The following is a 20,956-nucleotide window of genomic DNA, read 5'->3' as shown; positions in this document are numbered from 1 at the left end:
CACTTGTGAGTCTACGGGTTCCCGCAGCGACGCCGATGACTATAGAGCCCTATAGCAGCGCGGCATTTCTTGCCACATCGTTCGCACACAAAACGCGTCTCCTCAGGAGGTGGTAAAGCACGACGAAGACTTCTTTGCTTCAGGTTTTCCAGCCAGTCATCGTTGTCTTGAAGTCCCGACTTTAATATCATGGCCACCACAGTAACAGATAAAAAACAAAATACGGAATAACACATAACATAACTTATAATCAAAACACGTAATAAAAAAAAACTTACACAAGTGAGTACGTAATAATTGTTGCTTGATATTCGGATCACATTATGTATATAATTATGTTGCTACCTATACCTATTGCTTCTCTTTATTTTTATCAGAAAAATAATGGGTGGAAGATGTAATTGTGCCTGAATGTCAAAAGGGCAGTCATTATACCTTATAATGTATGTTATCCATGAAATTAGAAGCTAAAACAAAGGAAAATCTTTACAGCGCCATCTATATTGTCTTTGAGGAACGCCGCCTTGTTCGTATGTGTATGTGTAAAGAAACAGGGTACATTAAGGAGTGTTGAAATGATACTAAGTTGTAAGCCTTTAATCGTTTATTTAAAAAAAGGACACAACACGACAATCTTAAAAGTAATAAATGTTCGCAAAAGTATCATCACTAATTTCAGAGCCACGCTCTTGTCGGTGTAGCATTCTCCATTCTTGTCTATCAAAAGCCAATTATTTCACTTCCTTATAAGACAAAGTTAGTGATTATTTAGAAGATATGAATGCATGGGATTAACTGTCTGAGAACTGATATTAGGCAGCTAAATTACTCAATTGTATAACAATATTTTATGTTTATTTTTTAAGAACGTCTAGGGCCCTGTGCCGAGGTTTTTCTTGCAGCTTCTTTTCCCCGGCTATACAGGTTGTGAGAAGCTGCAGTAGTTTTAGGCGGATGAGATGTTCGTTATATAAAAATTGACGATTCAAAGTTACCTACTGAATAAAGATATTTTTTAATTTGAATTTGCCTTTGCCTTAATCTGTCCCATGTAGGCTCGTCTTGGTCTTCTCCTTCCTCTACTTCCCTGCAGCTTCCCTTCTATAATGTTATAAAAGTATACCTAGCTTTAATTATTTATTAATATTAAGTACGGTCACGAGCATTAACATGTATACACTTTGGTACCATGTCACATTAACTTTTTTGACAAATTGAACTGTAAGTCTCACTAAATGTCAAATATGTTAGTGCGACAGAGTCCTAAAGTGGGTACATTATATTGCTCATGACTGTACCTATAAAATTTTACTCATTGCGTGTGGGTGTGTGTGTGTATTAATTTGAAGTGGTCCGTTTTCGCCCAGCTTCATGGTTAATCCACTTCTAACTTCTTGAAGGACCCCTCGACCCCTCCGAAGATGTCGGTAATGGTCTTCGGCTTGCCCGGCCTTAAAGACTCCGTCACACGCTTCTTGGTCTCCTCATCGAAGAAAGGCTGGGCCGCGTGAAGCTTTGCTATCATTTCGTCTAAAATGATATGATATACAGATTTTTAGTGACCATGATTCTGAGTTGATATCAAGTGGAATTTTCCGTCGCAAAAGAATGGAACGGAAAATACTCGTAATTTAAAAATAACATAACATAACATAACAAATACTTGCACAAACAGGAAAAAACAAAATACAAAACAAAAGAGAAATAGAATTAACACTAAATCTTTCATTAATTTCCAACAGGATAAATCCACTTGATATTAACTCGGAATCATGGTGTGAATCATCCCCCTCAGTATGCGTTACGATGTTACTAACATACCTTCTATTACTATGTTACTTATGTTACTATCGTGTCAGGTGGATGGCCAACCAAAGCTCTCCATGCAGATGCTTAGGTTTGTTTTCCCCACTGGTCAGTGCCGCTATTTTTCAAGTGCCGCTTTAACACGAGTTTACATGTGTGTACAGTCATGAGCAAGCGCCCAGCCAGGAAGGTGCGTCCATACGAATAAGTAAAATATGGAGAAACATATTTAACTGTCGATACTGCAACCAAGACGGTGTGCAAGGCTCTGGCGATTGAATGTACCCACTTTAGGACTCTGTTGCACTAACATATTTGACGTTTAGTGAGACTTACAGTGCAATTTGTCAAAAATATTCATGTGACATGGTAACAAAATTTATGCATATCGATGCTCGTGACCGTACAAACGTAAGAAAATACCAATCTTTCACAAACACATCTCCCGGTGGGGGGGCGTATCACGAAAATCACTTTGTGATCCCTAGTTTGGTTATAGGATATTACAGGCTGATCACCTAATTTGAAGAAAATAAGATGATCCGTGATTCGGAAGGCACGATAAGCCGTTGGTCCCGGTTACTACTTACTGATGTAAGTTAGTAGTAGTTACATGAGTCATGTCATGGGCCTTTGGAGAGATAACGAGAGAGAAATAGCCCTACAACCCAACAGGGGATAAAAGGATTAGAAGAAGAGAAGAAATAACATAATACGTAGATAGTATTATCTCTCTCTATTTAAGAGCTGCGCTCTTGTCGGTGGAGTAATCGCCATTCCTCTCTTCTTCCCGCCAAAACCTTCACCTCCCGATACGACACGACCTGCACCTTCTCTTTTATTTGTTTCATAAATGTTATCCTAGGTCTACCCCTTCCTCTCTTCCCTTCAATTTTTCCTTCTATAATGTTTGTTATAAATGAATCGTGTCGTATCAGGTGGCCAATCATATTTCCGTAGATAGTATTATTTCTGTCGATAAGTATTTTTCTTATAAAATGAGACTGAGATGACACTTACTGGGAAACTTCCACGCCTTGTTAATTTATTTATACCTAAAGTGTTACTGGAAATAAGTATTATTTTATTTAATTATTTTTACCTTTCAACTCCTTACACTCCTTAAACTGTCCTCCAGACTCTTTAGGAAGCTTCTCTATAGGGAAGAAGCTGTCCAAGGTCGTCGCCCCCGCCTGGTGGATGTGTATCAGCTGCATCAGGCTGGCCTTCAAGAACGGCCGGATGATCGTCATGAACCTGTCCATGTATGCGGGGGCGTTCAGGTAGTGGACCCCTCGGAGATTCGCTGGGAGACCGTTCTGGGAAACACATATATACATACATACATAAACAGCCTATATACGTCCCACTGCTGGGCACAGGCTTCCCCTCAATCAACCGGAGGGGGTACGGAGCATACTCCACCACGCTGCCCCAATGCGGGTTGGTGGAGGTGTTTTTACGGCTAATAGCCGGGACCAACGGCTTAACGTGCCCTCCGAAGCACAGAATCATCTTACTTTTTCGGACAATCAGGTGATTCAAGCCTGAAAAGTCCTTACCAAACAAAGGACAGTCTCACAAAGTGATTTCGACAATATCCCCATCGGGAATCGAACCCGGACCTCCAGATCGTGAGCCTAACGCTCTAACCACTAGACCACGGAGGCTGTTACTCTGTGTGTGTTGTGGAAAATATTATGAGAAATATACATATCGACATATCGAAGAGCCGTGGTAGCATCGTTGGAAGAACGCTTGAATCACACCACCGTAAAGTCGCAGGTTCGAGTCCGTAAATGTTTATCACATGCTCAGCGGTGAAGAAAATACATCGTGAGGAAACCCGTATTCCCAAGAAATGTGTTTTGGAGGTAAGTATGAGGCTAGTCTGTATTTGGCTAGATTTTCCTTCACAGGTTGGAAGGTCACACAGGCAGTCAATTCTGCTCTAAAAATCGCAAGATCTTTTCTTCTTTCGCGTGATTTCCGTAGATTTTTAAAAGACTTCAAGAAAGAAGGAGGTTTCGTTCGAAAGTAAGATGATCCTTGCTTAGGGTACGTGAAGCAGTCGATTCTGGCTTCTATTTACGTAAAAATGTAATTGTGACATGAGCCATGTCAGGGGCTTTTGACGTCACTTGCACGTCTTTTTTTTTCACGTTAACATTATTATACTTACATAGTAAAGGACCAACGACACTCACCTGCAAATAGTACAAATACTGGCTGACGTTGCTGAGATCAAACTTGGCCATGTGCCCTAAGGTCAGGCTTTTCAGGTCATACAGGATGATGAACCCCGGCCACGACCCCTCCTCGTACTGCCAGACATCCAGGATCATCACTACTGTCCTGGTGAAACATAATCATTTAATATCCTGAGGGCCAACAAACTGTTTTGCAGTTTGGTGAAACATACTTTTTGTAAAACTGCAGTGTATATTTTTGAATAAATAAATAAAAAAGTGCTTGACCAAGTTGCAAATGTTTTATATGCGTAAACGTACCTATAACTCTCCCAAATTAAATGGATACCAATACTCTCAACCAAGAAACGGATTTGCAAAGTTTAATTTTGTTAAAAAATACTGTTAATGTTAGAAAATTGTTGTTGACCCAAATTATACGAGTATACGGATAAGGTTAATTTACACCTTTGACAGATTGAGTAGATCACCTCCAAATATCCGTTCCAGTACTCACTTGATAACGTCTCCCAGGTGAAAGTTCTTGGCATCCTTCTCTAAGAAGTTCGCATAGAGCACCGCATAGCCCTCTTTCGTCCGAGTTGGAAGAGGTGTTACCAACCTGAAGAAACACATAACACATACTTCTGCGAAAAGATTTATTATGATCCACTCTGAACCGGCGAGCGTGGAAGAGGCAAGAGAAGCATGTTAGGATCGAAGGAAATATAATTTCATACACTGTGTTTACCCCAGGGGAATAGGCTTAAATTTATTATACTTCTTCTTTTCTCGTACGGGCTATAAAGTTAATGACTCGTACATCAACCTTGATGTCAAGAAAACTATAGTGCCGCTAAAAGCCCTTGACATGACTCATGTAACGACTACATATTTACTTAAGTAAATAGAAGCCGGAACCGACTGCTTCATGTGCCCTCCGAGGTCATCAGCCAGAAATCACAATCAAGATTTTGGAGATTTTGGCCATAACATATGTCCCCACCGGGAGTCTGCCCCGAATCTCCTGGTAGCTCTCGCTACGAGTCGTGTGTGTATTCTTCTTCTTATCGTGTGGGTTGCGAGGTGAAATACCAATCTCATCAACCCTGGTGTCAGGGTTATTGTTGCTATAGGGAATTGCTTCGATCTAGCCCTTTTAACCCCCTAAAACACCGTGTAGTCATAAAGGCACTGCGCCTCCCACAAACTAAAAGGGGCAGAGGATGCCCGTCACATGGTGGACCAGCATGGCTGCACTCCTCCAAACCGAATACCCGACCAGACAACCCAAGACAGACTAACTTAGCACTAATACTAGAAGACCCCACGGAGTGTCGCCGTCGCAAGTGTCGTTCATATTAAACAGGTGGTCTTCCTGTCCACAATTAAAGCTGCATACTCACAAACTGTTCAAGGCCCTATCCACCTTGTCGTCGACGACCCTGTTCTGGAAGTAGCTGGTGAAGAGTGTCTTCAACGTGAAGTGCAAGTCTATCAGTTGTTTGGACACCTCCGCGCTCCGATCGCAGCAGTTGTACGCCAGGATCAGATCCAGATCTGAAATATTATAAGTACAAATTTCACTATCATTATCTCTTTCTATCTATATGAGGAGGTTTCGATGTCTTAGGTTTGATATCCTTTGGAGACATTTCAAAAATCTATCCTAATATAACCAATTCAAGGATGATGAAGTCGGTTTATTTATTTAATTTTAGTCATTAATATACCACCAGTTGTTAATATTCATAATTAACATGTTAGAATAAAATCTCTTCTGCCATTTAGATGTTATTGTACTTATAATCTTAGGACTTCATATCAAAAGTGACTGCACCATCTGTGTTTAGACATTTGTCAGAATCAGAATCATTTATTCAACGTAATTATCATGGATAAACTTGTTGAAGGTATTGACCTTCAACAAGTTTGTAACATTTTTGAATTTACGTCATTTCGCAAGGCGTTATGGCTGAGGAGAAGAAATGACAAGATACTGCAACAGCAACACATCTTTTAAATCAATGAGGGTACATAACAAGTTATTTAATAACTAGAGGAACACATTCAATACCAGACATTTTTATCATTTAGGTAATCATTAATTTTATAATAAGCTTTTTTACATAAAGTTAGCTTCACGTGAGCTTTAAATTTATTCTCTGACAAATTTAAAATATTATCTGGTATTTTAACCCCAAAAAAGATGAATTTAATCTACTTTATCTATGTACATCTGCCCGCCCTGGTAGGTGATACGGGCGAGAGTATTTACCTGTGATGTGGTCAGCAGGCAGGTGCGGTTGTGTCTGCAGCCATGATCGCAGTTTGCTGATGTCCTCAGGGGTAATGCCGTTCGGCTTCTTATACTCCTCCTCCAGAGGTATCTGCTTCACCGTGATACTTGAAGACATTCTGATCTGAAATTTTGTTTATATACTTACAATAATATTACAGTAAAAACAAACTCCACTATTTAAAAAAAAATCGCACAAAATTAGAAGTATGAATGAATGAATGAATTGTCTTTTCCGACAAAATTGAATTTTGACAATTAAGTAACGATTACGTGTGTAATCTACAACAAAATACTTAGTGGAATTTATGTAAATAAAAAGTAAAATGTTACTTAATCGAATGTTGTCCAAATTGAATTGTGACAATTAAATACCTAGTCGAATTTGAGAATAATAAGTGTTTTACATTAATACTATTGTGAAAATGCAATTCCATCAAGAATAATTAACATAAAGTGTTTAATATAAATACTTTTAATATATACATTTGCATGCATGCCTCACGACTTAAAACTTTAATACTTAATGTAGAAATTATACATACTTTCGTAAAATTTGCAGAAAATGAGTCTCAGTTATTTTCGTCAGGAGGGTATTATTCGTAAACATAAAGACAAACAAAAGCCTTATTTAAACTATACAGGTAGGTATTGACACTACAGAAAAATGCACCTTTGTAAAATTGTAAAACTAACAACATTCTGAAATAAACAATTCTTATTTTATTTTTTATTTATTTCTATAACTATATACCCTTCGCTGCTGCGTAATGATCCGGATAAACTAAGACAGTATAAGTACCAGCAAATATAATAAAAGTACTTACAAACAAAACAGTCACACAGCTACTGCTTCTTTCTTCTAAAACAAGTTTAATTTGAAGAACACATTGTCTATACTATATCACTATTTGTCGCTATTCACAACCCTGTCACGATTTACGCAAAATTTATAACCACTCAACTTCGCGATACGAAAATTTCATACTACCTACTTACATAATAATTAGTAATTTATTGAATTTAAATAATAAGTGAAATCGGAAGTGATCCATCCATAAAATTGACAACTAAAGTTATGATCTATTTCCCTTCAGCCGTGTAGACAAACAGTGATGCCAGGATACACTAACAATGTAACCCCGCCAGCGTCCTTGACCAAGATCTACTAAAACCTGTTTTCTCGGCACACGTGTCTGCTTGATAATCATCAGTAGGTAAAGGCGATTTCAAATTATCTGTAGCGCGGCTGTCGGCCGGATCACACCCGGGACACTTCATACAAAACACCTCGTTTTACACAGACAGTACACATTGACGTTATCGTACACGCGCATCTGTTGTGTGACGTCGGACGCCTATACGATTGAAGACTAAAGTAAGAACGAGGGGAAGTGAGGTAAACCTAGCTACCGCTTGTTGGGATCGGTGAGTTGCCGTTCTATACATAGTATTATTTCTTATTCTATGCCCGGACGTCGCGCAACCGATAAGTGAAGATAATTATCAATCAGTATCTTATTAAATATGTAAACGTAGACACGTAAAGGTCGATTATAATCACCGTTATCTCAGTTCTGAAGCACGGAATATGCGATTCTGACGAACCGATTACTCAAACCATAAAGGCTAATTGTAATTAACGACAGCAAATAGTTTAGGACCCCGATACCGAACTCTCCGGCGCGCAGCATGCCACTGCTATGTTTGCCTTCTATCAGCTCTAATCACTTTCAAATTCAAATTCAAATTCAAAAATATCTTTATTCAGTAGGTAACATAGTTACACTTTGAATCGTCAATTTTTACATAACGAACGTCTCATCCGCCTAAAACTACTGCAGCTTCTCACAACCTGTATAGCCGGGGAAAAGAAGCTGCAAGAAAAACCTCGGCACAGGGCCCTAGACGTTCTTTAAAAAAATAAAAATAAACATAAAATATTGATATACAATTGATTGACTATTCATTCACCGCCCCGGGCCGCTTCTCTCACACATCATCCTCTCAGATATCATCCTGTCGGACATCATCTTCTCAGGCATCATCCTCTCAGATATCATCTTGTCAGATATGATCTATAATATCAGATGAATCCCTGACAGTATCTATGCCCCTGAATCTAGGTTCGCACCTTTGGGTTCCTGGAGTTAACCACAAAATTTTACATCAAATGTCATCCAAAATGATGTCAAAACAATAAAAGCTGTAGATGCGTTATGAGAGTTTTATGAAACCGCGCCACTCCATTGCGCCCTCAGATCCTTAATAACACAATGTTTATAATAAAGAAACTAATCGGCCTATTACGCGCTTCAAAACTACTAAAACGATTTCGATGGAATTTGGTACAGAATGAGACCTTGGGAAAGGAAAACTGTCAGATGCCTGATGACCTGTGGGTTAATATCACCACAAAATGTGTAGATAAAAAGAGAGACAAACGCAGTAGGGCAGATCGAGCCGCGATGACTTACACGTTTTCCTGCAAGACTCGCCGAAGGAATCACTGAAGAGTCAAAACCTGGAGAGAGAAATGGAGGGAGGCCTTAGCCCAGCAGAGTCTACCTAAACAAGACAAGACAAAGAATAAAATAATCATATTTCATATAAAACCGGACCTTACTGAAATTCCCACGCCACTTGAATGTACCGCTTCTATGTGAATTGAGCTTAAGTTCTTTACGTGACATTGGAATTTACGCGAAGGGAATGATTGCCACAAGAAAATTATTTTATTTATAGATTTGATTTGAATAAACGTAATATCGACATTGGTATATTAAAGATAGGTACCCGAGCTAGGCTTCCGTCTTCTTGTATCGTGTGGGTTGTGAGGTAGATTACCATCCTCATCAACCCTGGTGTCATTATTGGGCCGCCAAAGGCCCCTGACATGGTTCATGAAAAAGACTACTTAGTAAGTAGTAACCGGGACCAACGGCTTAACGTGCCTTCCGAAGCACGGATCATCTTACTTTTAGACAATCAGGTGATAAGCCTGTAATGTCCTAACCAAACTAGGGTTCACTAAGTGATTTTTGTGATATGTCCCCACCGGGATTCGAGCCCGGGACCTCCGGATCGTGAGCCCAACGCTCAACCACTGGACCACGGAGGCCGGTGGTTGAGCGTTGGGTTCACGTTCCGGAGGTCCTGGGTTCGAATTCCAGCGGGGACACGTCCCTGTCCTCGAGTGTTAGGGGTCTCCCTCTTCACGCCTTAGTGCGCGGGCTGTGTCTCGCTCACACTTAGACTTCAGGCGGCACACGTTAAAAAATAAATATTTGAATGGAGTGTCTAGACTGTGGTCCAGTCAAAGAAAATGTAGGTAAAAGAAATCAAAAATACTATATGACTTGCAAATTTACCCGAGCCGACTATTACCTATTGACATACAACGGAATGATTACAGATGAATATCTATTTGTAGATAAAATCACCATATTTCTATTTATAGCTATAATAACTAACTTAAGTGACTCAATCACCAACAATGAATTAATTATGTATTCTAAAGCGCCTACTCTGTAGTTCATAGCAATAATTTTGGCACTACCATACCGCTAATTGCTATAAGAGTTTTGTAAGGACAGCAGTCGGTATATAATTATTATGATCCTTCAGGCCATACAGATTAATAGGATTTTACTTATGAAATTCCTGTTTTCTAATACTAGTTACTTTAAAGTTTGATATCTACCATTCTGTTAGTCTTCATCTGTCGTGTCGATAACAAGTCATGACTACTAGACTAGACAAAAATCTAATTATTTTTGAATGAAAACTAAAGCTCAATTAAAACAAATGAACAGGGGGGATAAAATGGCCATGTTTGCATTGCACACTTTTATATACGCAAATGTCAAATTGCGATATTGCTTTCTTAGATCTTCTTCTTCTATCGTGTGGGTTGTGAGGTTAATTACCAACCTCATCAACCCTGGTGTCAGGGTTATTATTGAGCCGCCAAAGGCCCCTGACATGGCTCATGGCTTTCTTAGATGAATTGCTTCGATGGGGCCATTTTAACCCCCCAGTTGTCCATTTATTTCCACCTTTGAAGAGTTCACTATGTGCTGGTTCTGTATTCTATAATAGAGACGATGATATAGCGACTAATACTTCGATTATTTATATTTATAAAATAGTTTATTGTACACAGGACAACACAACATTGAAAATTTATTTACTTCTAAAAAAATATCCAGTAGTCTCTCAGACTGACTGCTACGTCCAGACTCCACCTGTAATAAGGATATATGATGAGCTGTGTGTATTTAAATTATTTTTTTCCTTTTTGGTACTGCCACGCATCTTAGTCATCATCATCATCACCAGCCCATTGACGTCCCCACTGCTGGGGCACGGGCCTTCCCTATGGATGGATAGGGAGATCGGGCCTTAAACCACCACGCGGGCCCAGTGCGGATCGGTGGTTATTAACGACTGCTAATGCAGCCGGGACCAACGGCTTAACGTGCCTTCCGAAGCACGGAGGAGCTCGAGATGAAAACTTTTTTTTTTGTGGTCACCCATCCTATGACCGGCTTTTGCGAAAGTTGCTAAACTTCAACAATCGCAGACCGAGCGCGTTAACCGCTGCGCCACCGAGCTCCTCACGCATCTTAGTAACTAGTAGAATTTCTATATTTTACACAGCTCAGCACAACTCCACATTGGTCGAATCAGCACCTTACAACTATTGAACAAATTCAATGTCACACTTGTAAATTTCCCTCTTCCTTCTCAATCAATGTCAAGCTTCTTAAAGGACCCGTCGATCCCTCCGAAGATGTCGGTGATGGTCTTCGGCTTGTCCGGCCTTAAGGACTCCGTCACACGCTTCTTGTTCTCCTGGACGAAGTAGTCTTTACCAGCCTCCAGTTTTGCCAGGTTCTCATCTGCAAAAAGAATAGGTACGTTTTAATGCAGATACATGCAGAACAGAGCCACGTTCCATGCCAAAGCATGATGCTGAGGGAACCTTTTTTATTTTGGACGCCTTCAACATATTACTGTTAAGTGTTTGTGTATTGTTGAATAACTCGGTGTTACTTATGTGTGTCTTTTTGTTGTTTATAAGTTTGTATTGAGGCGTTCATAAATCATTATTATTTATTCTTCTTTCATTTTTCACATGACACTTGCAAATAACTTCTTGTACGTCCTACAAACACCGGATGACAGCCATCAGCGCTATTTTGTCCGGGAAAATAGTTAATGCCACTTGTGCCTTTTCCCTCATCCATAGAATAAGGAATACTACGTATAGCACGGCAACTCTCTGCTCCCCACCAGCGTCTGAGCTAGGTTAATTTTTTATCGGTTTTCGGTTCGGTTTATATGTTCGAATTTTGAAATTGGACGCCGACGTTTTCGTCTGATTCTAATTTTTGATGTGACAGTAATTGCCCCTTCGGAAACAGATTTCCACTCCTTGCGATCTTTTGCAGTATCTATAGCTTGCCCCCATGATATACCGAGAGTTTAATTCCCGGTCAAACGAGCGTCGCCAGGTCTCTTTGGGCCGCCCCCTTTTGCGGTTTCCACGCGCACACCAGGTCAGAGCTCGTCGGACGTGTGTTCTAGAGGTCTTCTAAAGATATGACCAATCCACTGTCATTTCCGTATGCGGATACCAGCCTAAGTAACCTAATTTAATCTACCTAACCTAAGTAATGCAGGTTAAATTGAGTATTGCACATGGCAGCCATCAGACGTCACACACACACACGCGTGTACGATAACACCAATGTGTAGTATCTGTGTCAAACGAGGTTTTTTGTATGAAGTGTCCCAGTTGTGCCTCATCTAAAGGATATTTGTAGCACCTATAAAAAAGGGCAAAATAAGACTTACTCAACAATTGCTCCTTACTGATGCCATTCCCGCCACATACTCCACTTGGCAACTGCTCAATGGGATAGATCTTATCAAAGGTGGTGGACCCGACCTGGTGGATGCCCATCATGTCCATAAGAGACTTCTTCATGAAAGGTCGAATGAGCATCATCAGTCTGTCCATGAATGATGGAGCGTTCAGGAAGTGCAGACCTTTGAGGTTCACCAGGATTGCTTCCTGTAATTGATGATAGATAACCGTATAAAAGTATAGAAAGCATTCTGCATATAAGTGTTTAAAACTTTTTTCAGCAAACAATTCTTTTTGAATTAATAAGAATAAGTTGATACCGAGTTTTGGAAGGGCTCGTAAAACAGTCGATCTTGGTTACTATTTACTTTAAAAAGTAATAAGTATGTAGTGATTACTGCCTTGTCAAGGGCCTTTGGCAGCTCAATAATAACCCTGACATCACACCAGGGTTGATGGAGTTGGTCATTGATCTCGCTAGAACTGACAAGGCTGAAATGGAATCTTTAAATACACTCCGAACCCTGGTTGGCCGAAGTAGATAACCTGATTGGACCTGAGCTGCGAGTGTGATGTGGCGCTCCAGACCACCTAACGTCTTGCCCACGTCTTGTCGTTGTCTTGACACCTGGTTATTTGAAGACTTCAAGGATACTGCTCAGAACGCTGTCCGGGTGCCAAGATACCGATAAGAAGAAGAACTACCTACCACATAACATAACATTAACTCAGGATTATATCCCAATTGGGGTAGTCAGAGGTAAATCCATCGATGAACTAAGTACCCACACCTCATTAAGCTTTCTGTTAGACCAATGTGATAGGTGGTGAGCCGTATCGCCGTCTATAATGTACCGTGTGTGTTAGTAAATTCATAACTCATTGGTGCAAGTCCAGTACCGGAGTTCGAATAGGCGCTCTCCGTTTGAGTGAACCACAGAATCAAAGAACACAGTAGGTAGGTTTGGTAGTAACCTACCTACGCTAAACCACCAATAATAATGTCTCACCTGCAAATAGTACAAGAACTGCTGCACGGAATACACGTCTATCTTGGCGAGGTGACCGAGCGTCATGCCGTCTAGGTCAATCACCAGCATCCACCCCGGCCACGACCCCTCCTCATACTGCCACAGGTCCAGCCGCATCAACGTTGCTCTACAGACAATAAGCGCACGCGCAGATTAAATAGCAAAAAATGTATTTGGTATATTTTATTTCGGACATTTAATATCTATAAGATAATACCGTCATTAATCTAACCTAACCTAACCTTAAAAATACTATAAAATTAAATACATAAAAATTACGTACTTAGATATTTTTTATAAGTAAATGATCATAGGAGATGTTTTTTGAAAAAATAAACTGTAGCTGTTTCTAAAACATTATAATCCCATTTCTCACAGGGTCCACTTATCAAACCTGAAGATTTGACTGGTCGAGTTCTTATACAAAAGCGACTGTCTGTTTGACCTTCCAAAGTCCGAACCCGCAAAGGGAAAACCAGCCCAATACAGGTAACCTTACGTACGTACCTCCGAAATGTATTTCTCGAAAATCTAATAGGTACATAATCATTTTTATTTTATTAATTTAATTTATTTCCTGTATTCTTTATTTTATTTTTATTTTACACTTTAAAATTTAATATTATTTATGATTTGTATTTATTTACATATCAAAATATTTTAATCAAAATTATTTGCATTGAAATATAACTAAATGTTTTATTGGTGTATGCCTTGCTAATAAAATTAAATGATTATTTAATTGAATTTTAAAAAATAACATAAAAATACAAGATGTTACAAAGGGGTTACCTCTAATATAAATCTATATTGTACCTACATAAATAACAAGTCAAAATTAGAGTTATTAAAAAAAAACAATGAAAAAGTACCTATAACTAAAGGTGAGATAAATTAAGTTATATGCAATAAAGTGTATTTGGTATGATTTTTGATTTGATTTTACCTCTATAAGAGATTTCTTCCAGCCAACACTGCGTGGTGGGTATTATAGGGTGGGTATTTTACCTGTAACAGTCATTCAAGACGAAGACCTTTGGGTCCTTACTCGTAAAGCCGGCGTAGAACACGGTGTATCCTTCAGAGGTGTGGGTTGGCAGTGGGGCCATCAACCTGGGAATATCACAAATCACCATACTTTTGCGACGCAAAATTTCACTTGATATAAACCCAGAATCACGAGGTACAATTCCGACCAGGAATTATACCTCGAAGTTTTCGTTAAGTATGTATATATACGGGGTGTTAGTGACATCGTAACGAATACTGAGGGGGATGATTCAGACCATGACTCAGAGTTAAAATCAAGTGGAATTTTTCGTTTCGTTTCGTTCCCCTCTCAGTATTTGTTACCCCATACATGTACGTGTGAGTGTTAGTGACACCGTAACGAATACTGAAGGGGATAATTCAGACCATGATTCTGAGTCGATTTCAAGTGGAATTTACTGTCGGAAAAGTCATGAAAATATTAGTATTTTTATTTCTTTTATTATTATTTTCATTTCGATACTTTGGCGATGGAAAATACCCCTTGATATCAACTCAGAATCATAGTCTGAATCATCCCTCAAAATTTTCGTTATGATGTCACTAACGCTCCGTATTTTGCTGCTTATCTGTCTTCCTGGGACATGCGTACACCTGCACCTTCCTACATCTTGTAATATTTTGTTGTTGTGACTTCTGTGATTGTGTATTGTGCATTACTCCTCCGGTTGATTGAGGGGCGGCCTGTGCCTAGCAGTGGGACGTATATAGGTTGTTTATTGCATGTATAGTATAAGCCACTACTTAACAGCCTCCGTGGTCTAGTGCTTAGAGCGTTAGGCCCACGTTCTGGAGGTTCGGGTTCGATTCCCGATGGGGACATTGTCGAAATCACTTTGTGAGACTGTCCTTTGTTTGGTAAGGACTTTTCAGGCTTGAATCACCTGATTGTCCGAAAAAGTAAGATGATTCCGTACTTCGGAGGACACGTTAAGCTGTTGGTCCCGGCTATTCGCCGTAAAAACACCTCCACCAACCCGCACTGGAGCAGCGTGGTGGAGTATGCTCCATACCCCCTCCGGTTGATTGAGGGGAGGCCTGTGCCCAGCAGTGGGACGTATATAGGCAGTTTATGAGTTATGCCACTACTATAGCGAACGTATAGAGTACTCACGCGACATGTTGATGTACGAACTTCATTTTGTCATCGTAGAAGCGGTCCTTGAAGAAGCTGGTGAAGAGCGTCCTCAGAGTGAAGTGAAGGTCTATCAGCTGCTTGGAGACTTCCGAGCTGCGTCCGCAGCAGTGGTACACTAGGATCAGGTCCAGGTCTGGACAGTAGAGGAATAAAGCTCGATTATTTTGTTTCCATGGTGGATTGGGAGCCCAGTGGGTACACATGTATCACAAAAATCACCTTGGGATCCCTAGTTTGATTTAGATTGTCCGAAAATAAATAACCTGCGCTTCGAAAGGCACGTTAAGCCGTTGGTCTCGGTTATTACTTACTGATGTAAATACGTAGTCGTTGCTTGAGTTACGTCAGGGGCCTTTGGCGGCTCAATAATAACCTTGACACCAGGGTTGATGAAGTTGGTCATCCACCTCACAACACACACGATAGAAGAGTAAAAACCGACAGAGAGGCTGTGTCCTTTCTAACACAAAGAGTTGTCAACTGCAGTTGTATACCTACGGTCGGTATCGACGGTCTGAAGTGTTTGTTGTCGCGAGCTGATTGATCGCCTGCGCCTCTGTGGCTAGCGTAATCGAGTCGTCAGGAAAGTACCCAAACGGGATGTATTCGGCCACAACTATCAGGAGATTTCAATCTTTCAACTTTTTGTTAAAAATTTTCCTCACCTTATGGTTGTCTGGAAGAAATCGCTTTAAGCGATAAGGCCGCCATTTGCCATGTACTTAGTTAAGAGTCTTTTTGTAATTATTTCTTTTTATTTTGGTGCAATAAAGTTTATTTGTATTGTATTGTATTGTATTGTATTGTATTGTATTGTATTGAGATTTGGGTGATGCAGAGCCGAATCTCAAAAATATTTAGAGATCACTTAAAGCTTTGGGTATTGGAGCCAAGTGTAGATGGAAGTTGTATTATCTATTGACTCCTCAGGTTAAACCTCCTTTTTGCTCCTCAGCAGTCGGTTAACAAACATGAAAATATAATCGAGAAATAAATTGTCTATTCAGACGTGTTATTAAGTATTTACATTCAATTAGAGTAGCCGAGATTGTAGGCAGTTACAGCTAGTTCGTGTCAACTCTGTTATGAACACATTAAACAGATGGTCTGATGATGCATTAGCTGTTATTATACAAGTAGAGGATAATTGATGCGTCACGCGGAAGTTAGACTCTTTGTCGACCGCATTACAATAATATAATTCAAAAACAATGTTCTTTTTTTTTGACGTGACTTATCGTAGATTTGCCGCAGATGGCATTAACTACTTGGCCGTACAAATGGGGAGCGCTGAAGGCTCTCACCCGGTACAACGTTTAAGACAACAGCCTGAGGGTGCCCAGTTGTGCGCCAACCTCGGCTCAGGGCGTCATCTGAGAGGAAAAATATTTGAATGAATTAATCGACCCTAGGGGGTCGATAGCGATAAGCGTTGAATGAGGGATATCGTCGACCACGCCGGCGGGATCGGTATCGGGGTCCTAAAGTGTTTGGTGTCGCGAGCTGATTGGCTGCCTCTATGGCTAGAGTAATAACAATGTTCGTAACGAGTTAATTTCCAGGCTACGTTTCCCAAAAACAACCCACCGGGGAAGCAGACCCCATGGAATTTCATTTGCTCCGATTTTGACATACTTTTCTGTCCTACGTTCTTCTTCTATCGTGTGGGTTGTAAGGTGAATTACTAACCTCATCAACCCTGGTGTTAGGGCTATTATTGAGCCGCCAAATGCCCCTGACATGGCTTATGTAACGACTACTTACTTACATCAGTACGCTCGCGTGGCGCGGCGCGGCTTAGGCCGCCTGTTGTGCTTTTCTGTTTATGTTGTCCTTATCTCTGTATTTTGTGTCCATTGTGCTCAATAAAGTATTTTATCTATCTATCTATCTTAACGTACCTTCCGAAGCACGGATCATTTTACTTTTTGGACAATCAGGTGATCAGCCTGTAATGTCCTAACCAAACTAGGGATCGCAAAGTGATTTTTGTGATAAATCCCCACCGGGATTCGAACCTGGGACCTCCGGATCGTGAGCCCAACGCTCAGCCACTGGACCACGGAGGCCGTTGCCATTACGTGTCTACTTTACTCCACGTTCATCATGGTTTCATGTACGCGTGCAGGTTCAGAGTACCTTTTTTTAAGAACATCCCCAATTTGGTCGACATACTTCTATCTTGTTCTTACTCTATAAAAAATATCTCACCAGTAATATGCTCCTCTGGCAGATGCGGCTGCGTCTTGAGCCAGCCACGCAACTTGGCGATGTCTGCTGGAGAGATTCCGGTGTTCTTCTTGTATTCTTCTTCTAGAGGGAACTGCTTCGCCACTTGGCAACTCATCTTTGGGCTGTCCTAGGTCAATACCTACAGACGTAACATAAACATCCTATATACCTACGTCCCAATACTGCGCATAGATCTCCTCTCAATTAACCGGAGGTGCATATTCCACCACGCTGCTCCACTGTGGGTTAGTGGAGGTGTTTTTACGGCTAATATTTCAAGCCTACAATATCCTTACCAAACAAGGACAAAACACATAATAACGGGTTCTTACAGCGTTTAAATCAGACTCCCGTCATCCCGTGATCATGGCACTTGAAAAAGTGTCGAAATATCGGAAGTCTCATATCCCTGATTTAAACGCGGTAAAAACCCGTTATTATGTGTTTAAATTATGATAATAACCGCGTAAACAAAACAATTTTATTATAGAATTCCATTACTAAAATTATTAATTAAATAAAGAAATTATATTGCAAAATAATAAAATATAATTGTGTTAATAAATACAAGCTATTTTTTTTTGTACAAACAAGGACAGTCTCACAAAGTGATTTTGACAATATCCTCATCCTTTCGGTTGATTCAGCAGAGTGCCCAGCAGTGGGACGTATATAGGCTGTTTATGTTATGTACTTAACATAGCATCACACCTGTAAGCCCGAAGGAGTAGAGAAAGTAGGCTCGCCAGCTATGTTTGATTTCATGCAATAGGGGGCGAACCTATCGTCATTAACGGGGCACAAATACTAATCAAGGATTACGAGCTTGCAAGTCCATAATACTTTTACAACAGCCCCGGATTCTGCAGACACCTCCTAATTTTACTTTAAGTCATACCTGTCATTTTCTTATCCGCCGAAAAGGAAAGGGACGGATGATTGACAGCTCTTAATTTTAGAAAGAATGAGTAAATAAATGAATAACCCGGGCGAATTAAATAGGCATCTCGCTGGTATGCAATCCGTTTCACGTGCTGTCTACTTAACTCTGTCGGGTTATTGGCTGATGTAAAATTTTTAGACGGTTGTTTTAGATTTCTGCTTAAAATTGACGTGTATTCCATGAAGTTTATGCCTGTCGATTATCTGTCCCTTTCTTTTTCAACGGATAAGAAAATGACAGGTATAACTTATAATAAAATTAGATGCAGTCTGCAGGAATCAGTACCAATATCAAGATAATTAACAACTAAAACACATTTTTTCGAAATAAAATTTAAATACTTACTTACTTTAAAACAGTACTTAGATAAATAACAACTTCACTACGCCAATATTACTAACTTATAATAAAATAAAATAAATACTTTTGCACTTATTAAACCACGTATTTATGCGTCCTTGTAGGTCAAGACTTGTTTACAGAATAAACAATAACTCAACATATATACAGCCTACATCACTGCGGGTGTATGATTATGCATTCCATGCACACAAGGACAAGTGTCATTGTATACTTACTCATTCAACCTAATTGTCCGTCATTAAAGCCGGGGACATGCCAGACCTTAGCAGGGTACGTTACTTAAAATTGATATAGATGGCGCTGTACAGCTTTTTCCTCATTTAAACTTTTTCATAGATAACAGATATATGCATCTTTCATCTTTGTTTTTGGGTATAGGCTTTTTGGCGGGAAACGGGAACGGGACTGTTGCTTTCTTCATTGAATAATGTAAATAATTAATACGAAGTGGTGTTTTGTGGTTAATGATCGCATTAAGTTAGTCGGAAGACATTCGCGAGTGTTATTATATCGGAGTATTCAATGAACAAAGTGTATCTACCTGTTTTCGCTTCGTGGCAGGAAGCCGCTTCATAACTCGAAAGTTTATGCGGATTTTTGAGTTAATTCGTTTGGGGTTCGGAGTAGGAGTCTACTCCGAGGGTGGGGGCTTAGGTTTCATCATCATCATCTTTCATCATTTCATCAATCATCAAGAAAAAAAATACGTAAGACATGGCTGGATGGGCATAGTTCCCTTTGCCTTACCCTTCGGGGAAAACCAAAACAAAAAAAAAATGTTTTTGGGTATAAATGTTGATTTTTTTATTACACCCAGGCACAATTACATCTTCCACCGATTATTATTCTGATCAAAATAAAGAGAAGCTATATAGGTAAGCATAGAACCGTTTCGGCATACATTCATAATTGTATTATTTTATTTTAATATGTGAAAACAACACCCCAAAACACCCCTTCTGGTGAAGGTCGCGGGAAGCCGCTGGATGCGGGCAGCGCGGGACCGATCGTCGTGGAGATCCTTGGGGGAGGCCTATGCCCAGCAGTGGGCGTCGTACGGCTGATGATGATGTGAAAACATTAAGTAAGTATGTCGAAGAAATATTTTTTCTTTTCTTTCTTTCTTTCTATATTGTGATTCGAATATAAGAAAGAAAGAAAGAAAGAAAGAAAGAAAGAAAGAAAGAAACATTTATTATTTAGGACACCACAGACACGGATTACATATATATACATTATAATGACATCACATTAGAAGTTAACGCACACACGAAATATTTTTTATATAGAAACATGGAAAACGAACACAGAAACTTATACCTAAATTAAAATGTGACGTCATGTCGGCTTACCCATGTGTAGTGGATGGTGTCCCGTATAAAAGGTCCTCACTCAGCTTATGCCGCGGCGTGAGCCGCGACGCTGGTATTCTGTGAGGCCTGAGTACTGAATATCAAGCAGCAATTATTTTTATACTGCCATTACATTGCATTTTAAAATAATTATGTACCCGAGTAATGAGAAAATAGGTAATTATCCCGTTAGTAGTATGTTATTGGGCATTCTAGACCATCGAAGTGAAGGGATTCGCGAAAATGTTCTTGGGCATTCTAGACCATCTTCGTTCAGTCGGATCGCTCGAGCGCCAACGCGCTATCGCGCGCGCTCTCACGGATCCCTTCACTTCGATGGTCTAGAATGCCCAAGAACATTTTCGCGAATCCCTTCACTTCGATGGTCTAGAAATACCCAATAACATCGAGTGTGGTTCTTAATATTACGATCAATCGGTTAGCAACTACAACACTCACCAGTATAGCACGAGTCGATTTCATATCACATTTTTTTGAGTCTAGATTTTTGTCCTGGCTTTCTAGACCACTTTATCGTTAAAACACAAAACTTCACTTCGTTCGCTTGCGTTCACTCCGTTCCGTGTGGGGTTTTAACAACCGCGTTGCCCCGCACATATGCGCCTTCTGATGTTACCGCACGTGCACACTCAAGAATCCCTTCACTTCGATGGTCTA

The 20,956-nt window shown here is 40.0% G+C and overlaps 2 protein-coding genes across 4 annotated transcripts; both read right to left on the bottom strand.

Moving 5' to 3' along the window:
• Positions 1–595: 595 nt before the first annotated feature.
• LOC126381655 (clavesin-1-like) lies at positions 596–7,418 on the bottom strand. Its single transcript, XM_050031113.1, has 7 exons — positions 7,122–7,418; positions 6,274–6,418; positions 5,402–5,555; positions 4,513–4,617; positions 4,014–4,161; positions 2,909–3,125; positions 596–1,530 (listed from the first exon to the last, which is right to left on the bottom strand). The coding sequence occupies exons 2-7, from the start codon at positions 6,410–6,412 to the stop codon at positions 1,376–1,378; spliced, it is 918 nt and encodes a 305-aa protein (XP_049887070.1). The 5' UTR covers positions 6,413–6,418; positions 7,122–7,418; the 3' UTR covers positions 596–1,375.
• A 3,066-nt stretch (positions 7,419–10,484) lies between these two features.
• On the bottom strand, positions 10,485–19,066 carry LOC126381654 (alpha-tocopherol transfer protein-like). 3 transcript variants are annotated; one of them, XM_050031112.1, is made up of 8 exons: positions 18,913–19,066; positions 17,600–17,759; positions 15,365–15,521; positions 14,209–14,313; positions 13,180–13,327; positions 12,157–12,376; positions 11,022–11,198; positions 10,485–10,541 (listed from the first exon to the last, which is right to left on the bottom strand). In XM_050031112.1, the coding sequence occupies exons 2-7, from the start codon at positions 17,733–17,735 to the stop codon at positions 11,044–11,046; spliced, it is 921 nt and encodes a 306-aa protein (XP_049887069.1). In that variant the 5' UTR covers positions 17,736–17,759; positions 18,913–19,066; the 3' UTR covers positions 10,485–10,541; positions 11,022–11,043. The 3 variants fall into 3 exon arrangements, with proteins under 3 accessions (XP_049887069.1, XP_049887068.1, XP_049887067.1); XM_050031111.1 differs by lacking the exon at positions 10,485–10,541 and having other exon boundaries at positions 10,957–11,198; positions 18,909–19,066; XM_050031110.1 differs by lacking the exon at positions 10,485–10,541 and having other exon boundaries at positions 10,957–11,198.
• Positions 19,067–20,956: the final 1,890 nt, after the last annotated feature.

Source organism: Pectinophora gossypiella, unplaced genomic scaffold (genome assembly GCF_024362695.1).
Source record: "Pectinophora gossypiella unplaced genomic scaffold, ilPecGoss1.1 Pgos_75, whole genome shotgun sequence".
Taxonomy (NCBI): Eukaryota; Metazoa; Arthropoda; class Insecta; order Lepidoptera; family Gelechiidae; genus Pectinophora; species Pectinophora gossypiella.
This window is presented reverse-complemented; position numbering and strand designations above follow the sequence as displayed.

Excerpts from the sequence above, each read along its gene's own strand:
- LOC126381655 (XM_050031113.1), bottom strand. The coding sequence starts at position 6,412 with ATGTCTTCAAGTATCACGGTGAAGCAGATACCTCTGGAGGAGGAGTAT. Across the intron at positions 4,618-5,401 it reads GATAGGGCCTTGAACAGTTT|GTTGGTAACACCTCTTCCAA; the intron begins GTGAGTATGCAG and ends GTGTTTCTTCAG. Across the intron at positions 1,531-2,908 it reads GGAGTGTAAGGAGTTGAAAG|ACGAAATGATAGCAAAGCTT; the intron begins GTAAAAATAATT and ends ATATCATTTTAG.
- LOC126381654 (XM_050031112.1), bottom strand. The coding sequence starts at position 17,735 with ATGAGTTGCCAAGTGGCGAAGCAGTTCCCTCTAGAAGAAGAATACAAG. Across the intron at positions 12,377-13,179 it reads AGTTCTTGTACTATTTGCAG|GAAGCAATCCTGGTGAACCT; the intron begins GTGAGACATTAT and ends CATCAATTACAG. Across the intron at positions 11,199-12,156 it reads CAGTAAGGAGCAATTGTTGA|ATGAGAACCTGGCAAAACTG; the intron begins GTAAGTCTTATT and ends TTCTTTTTGCAG.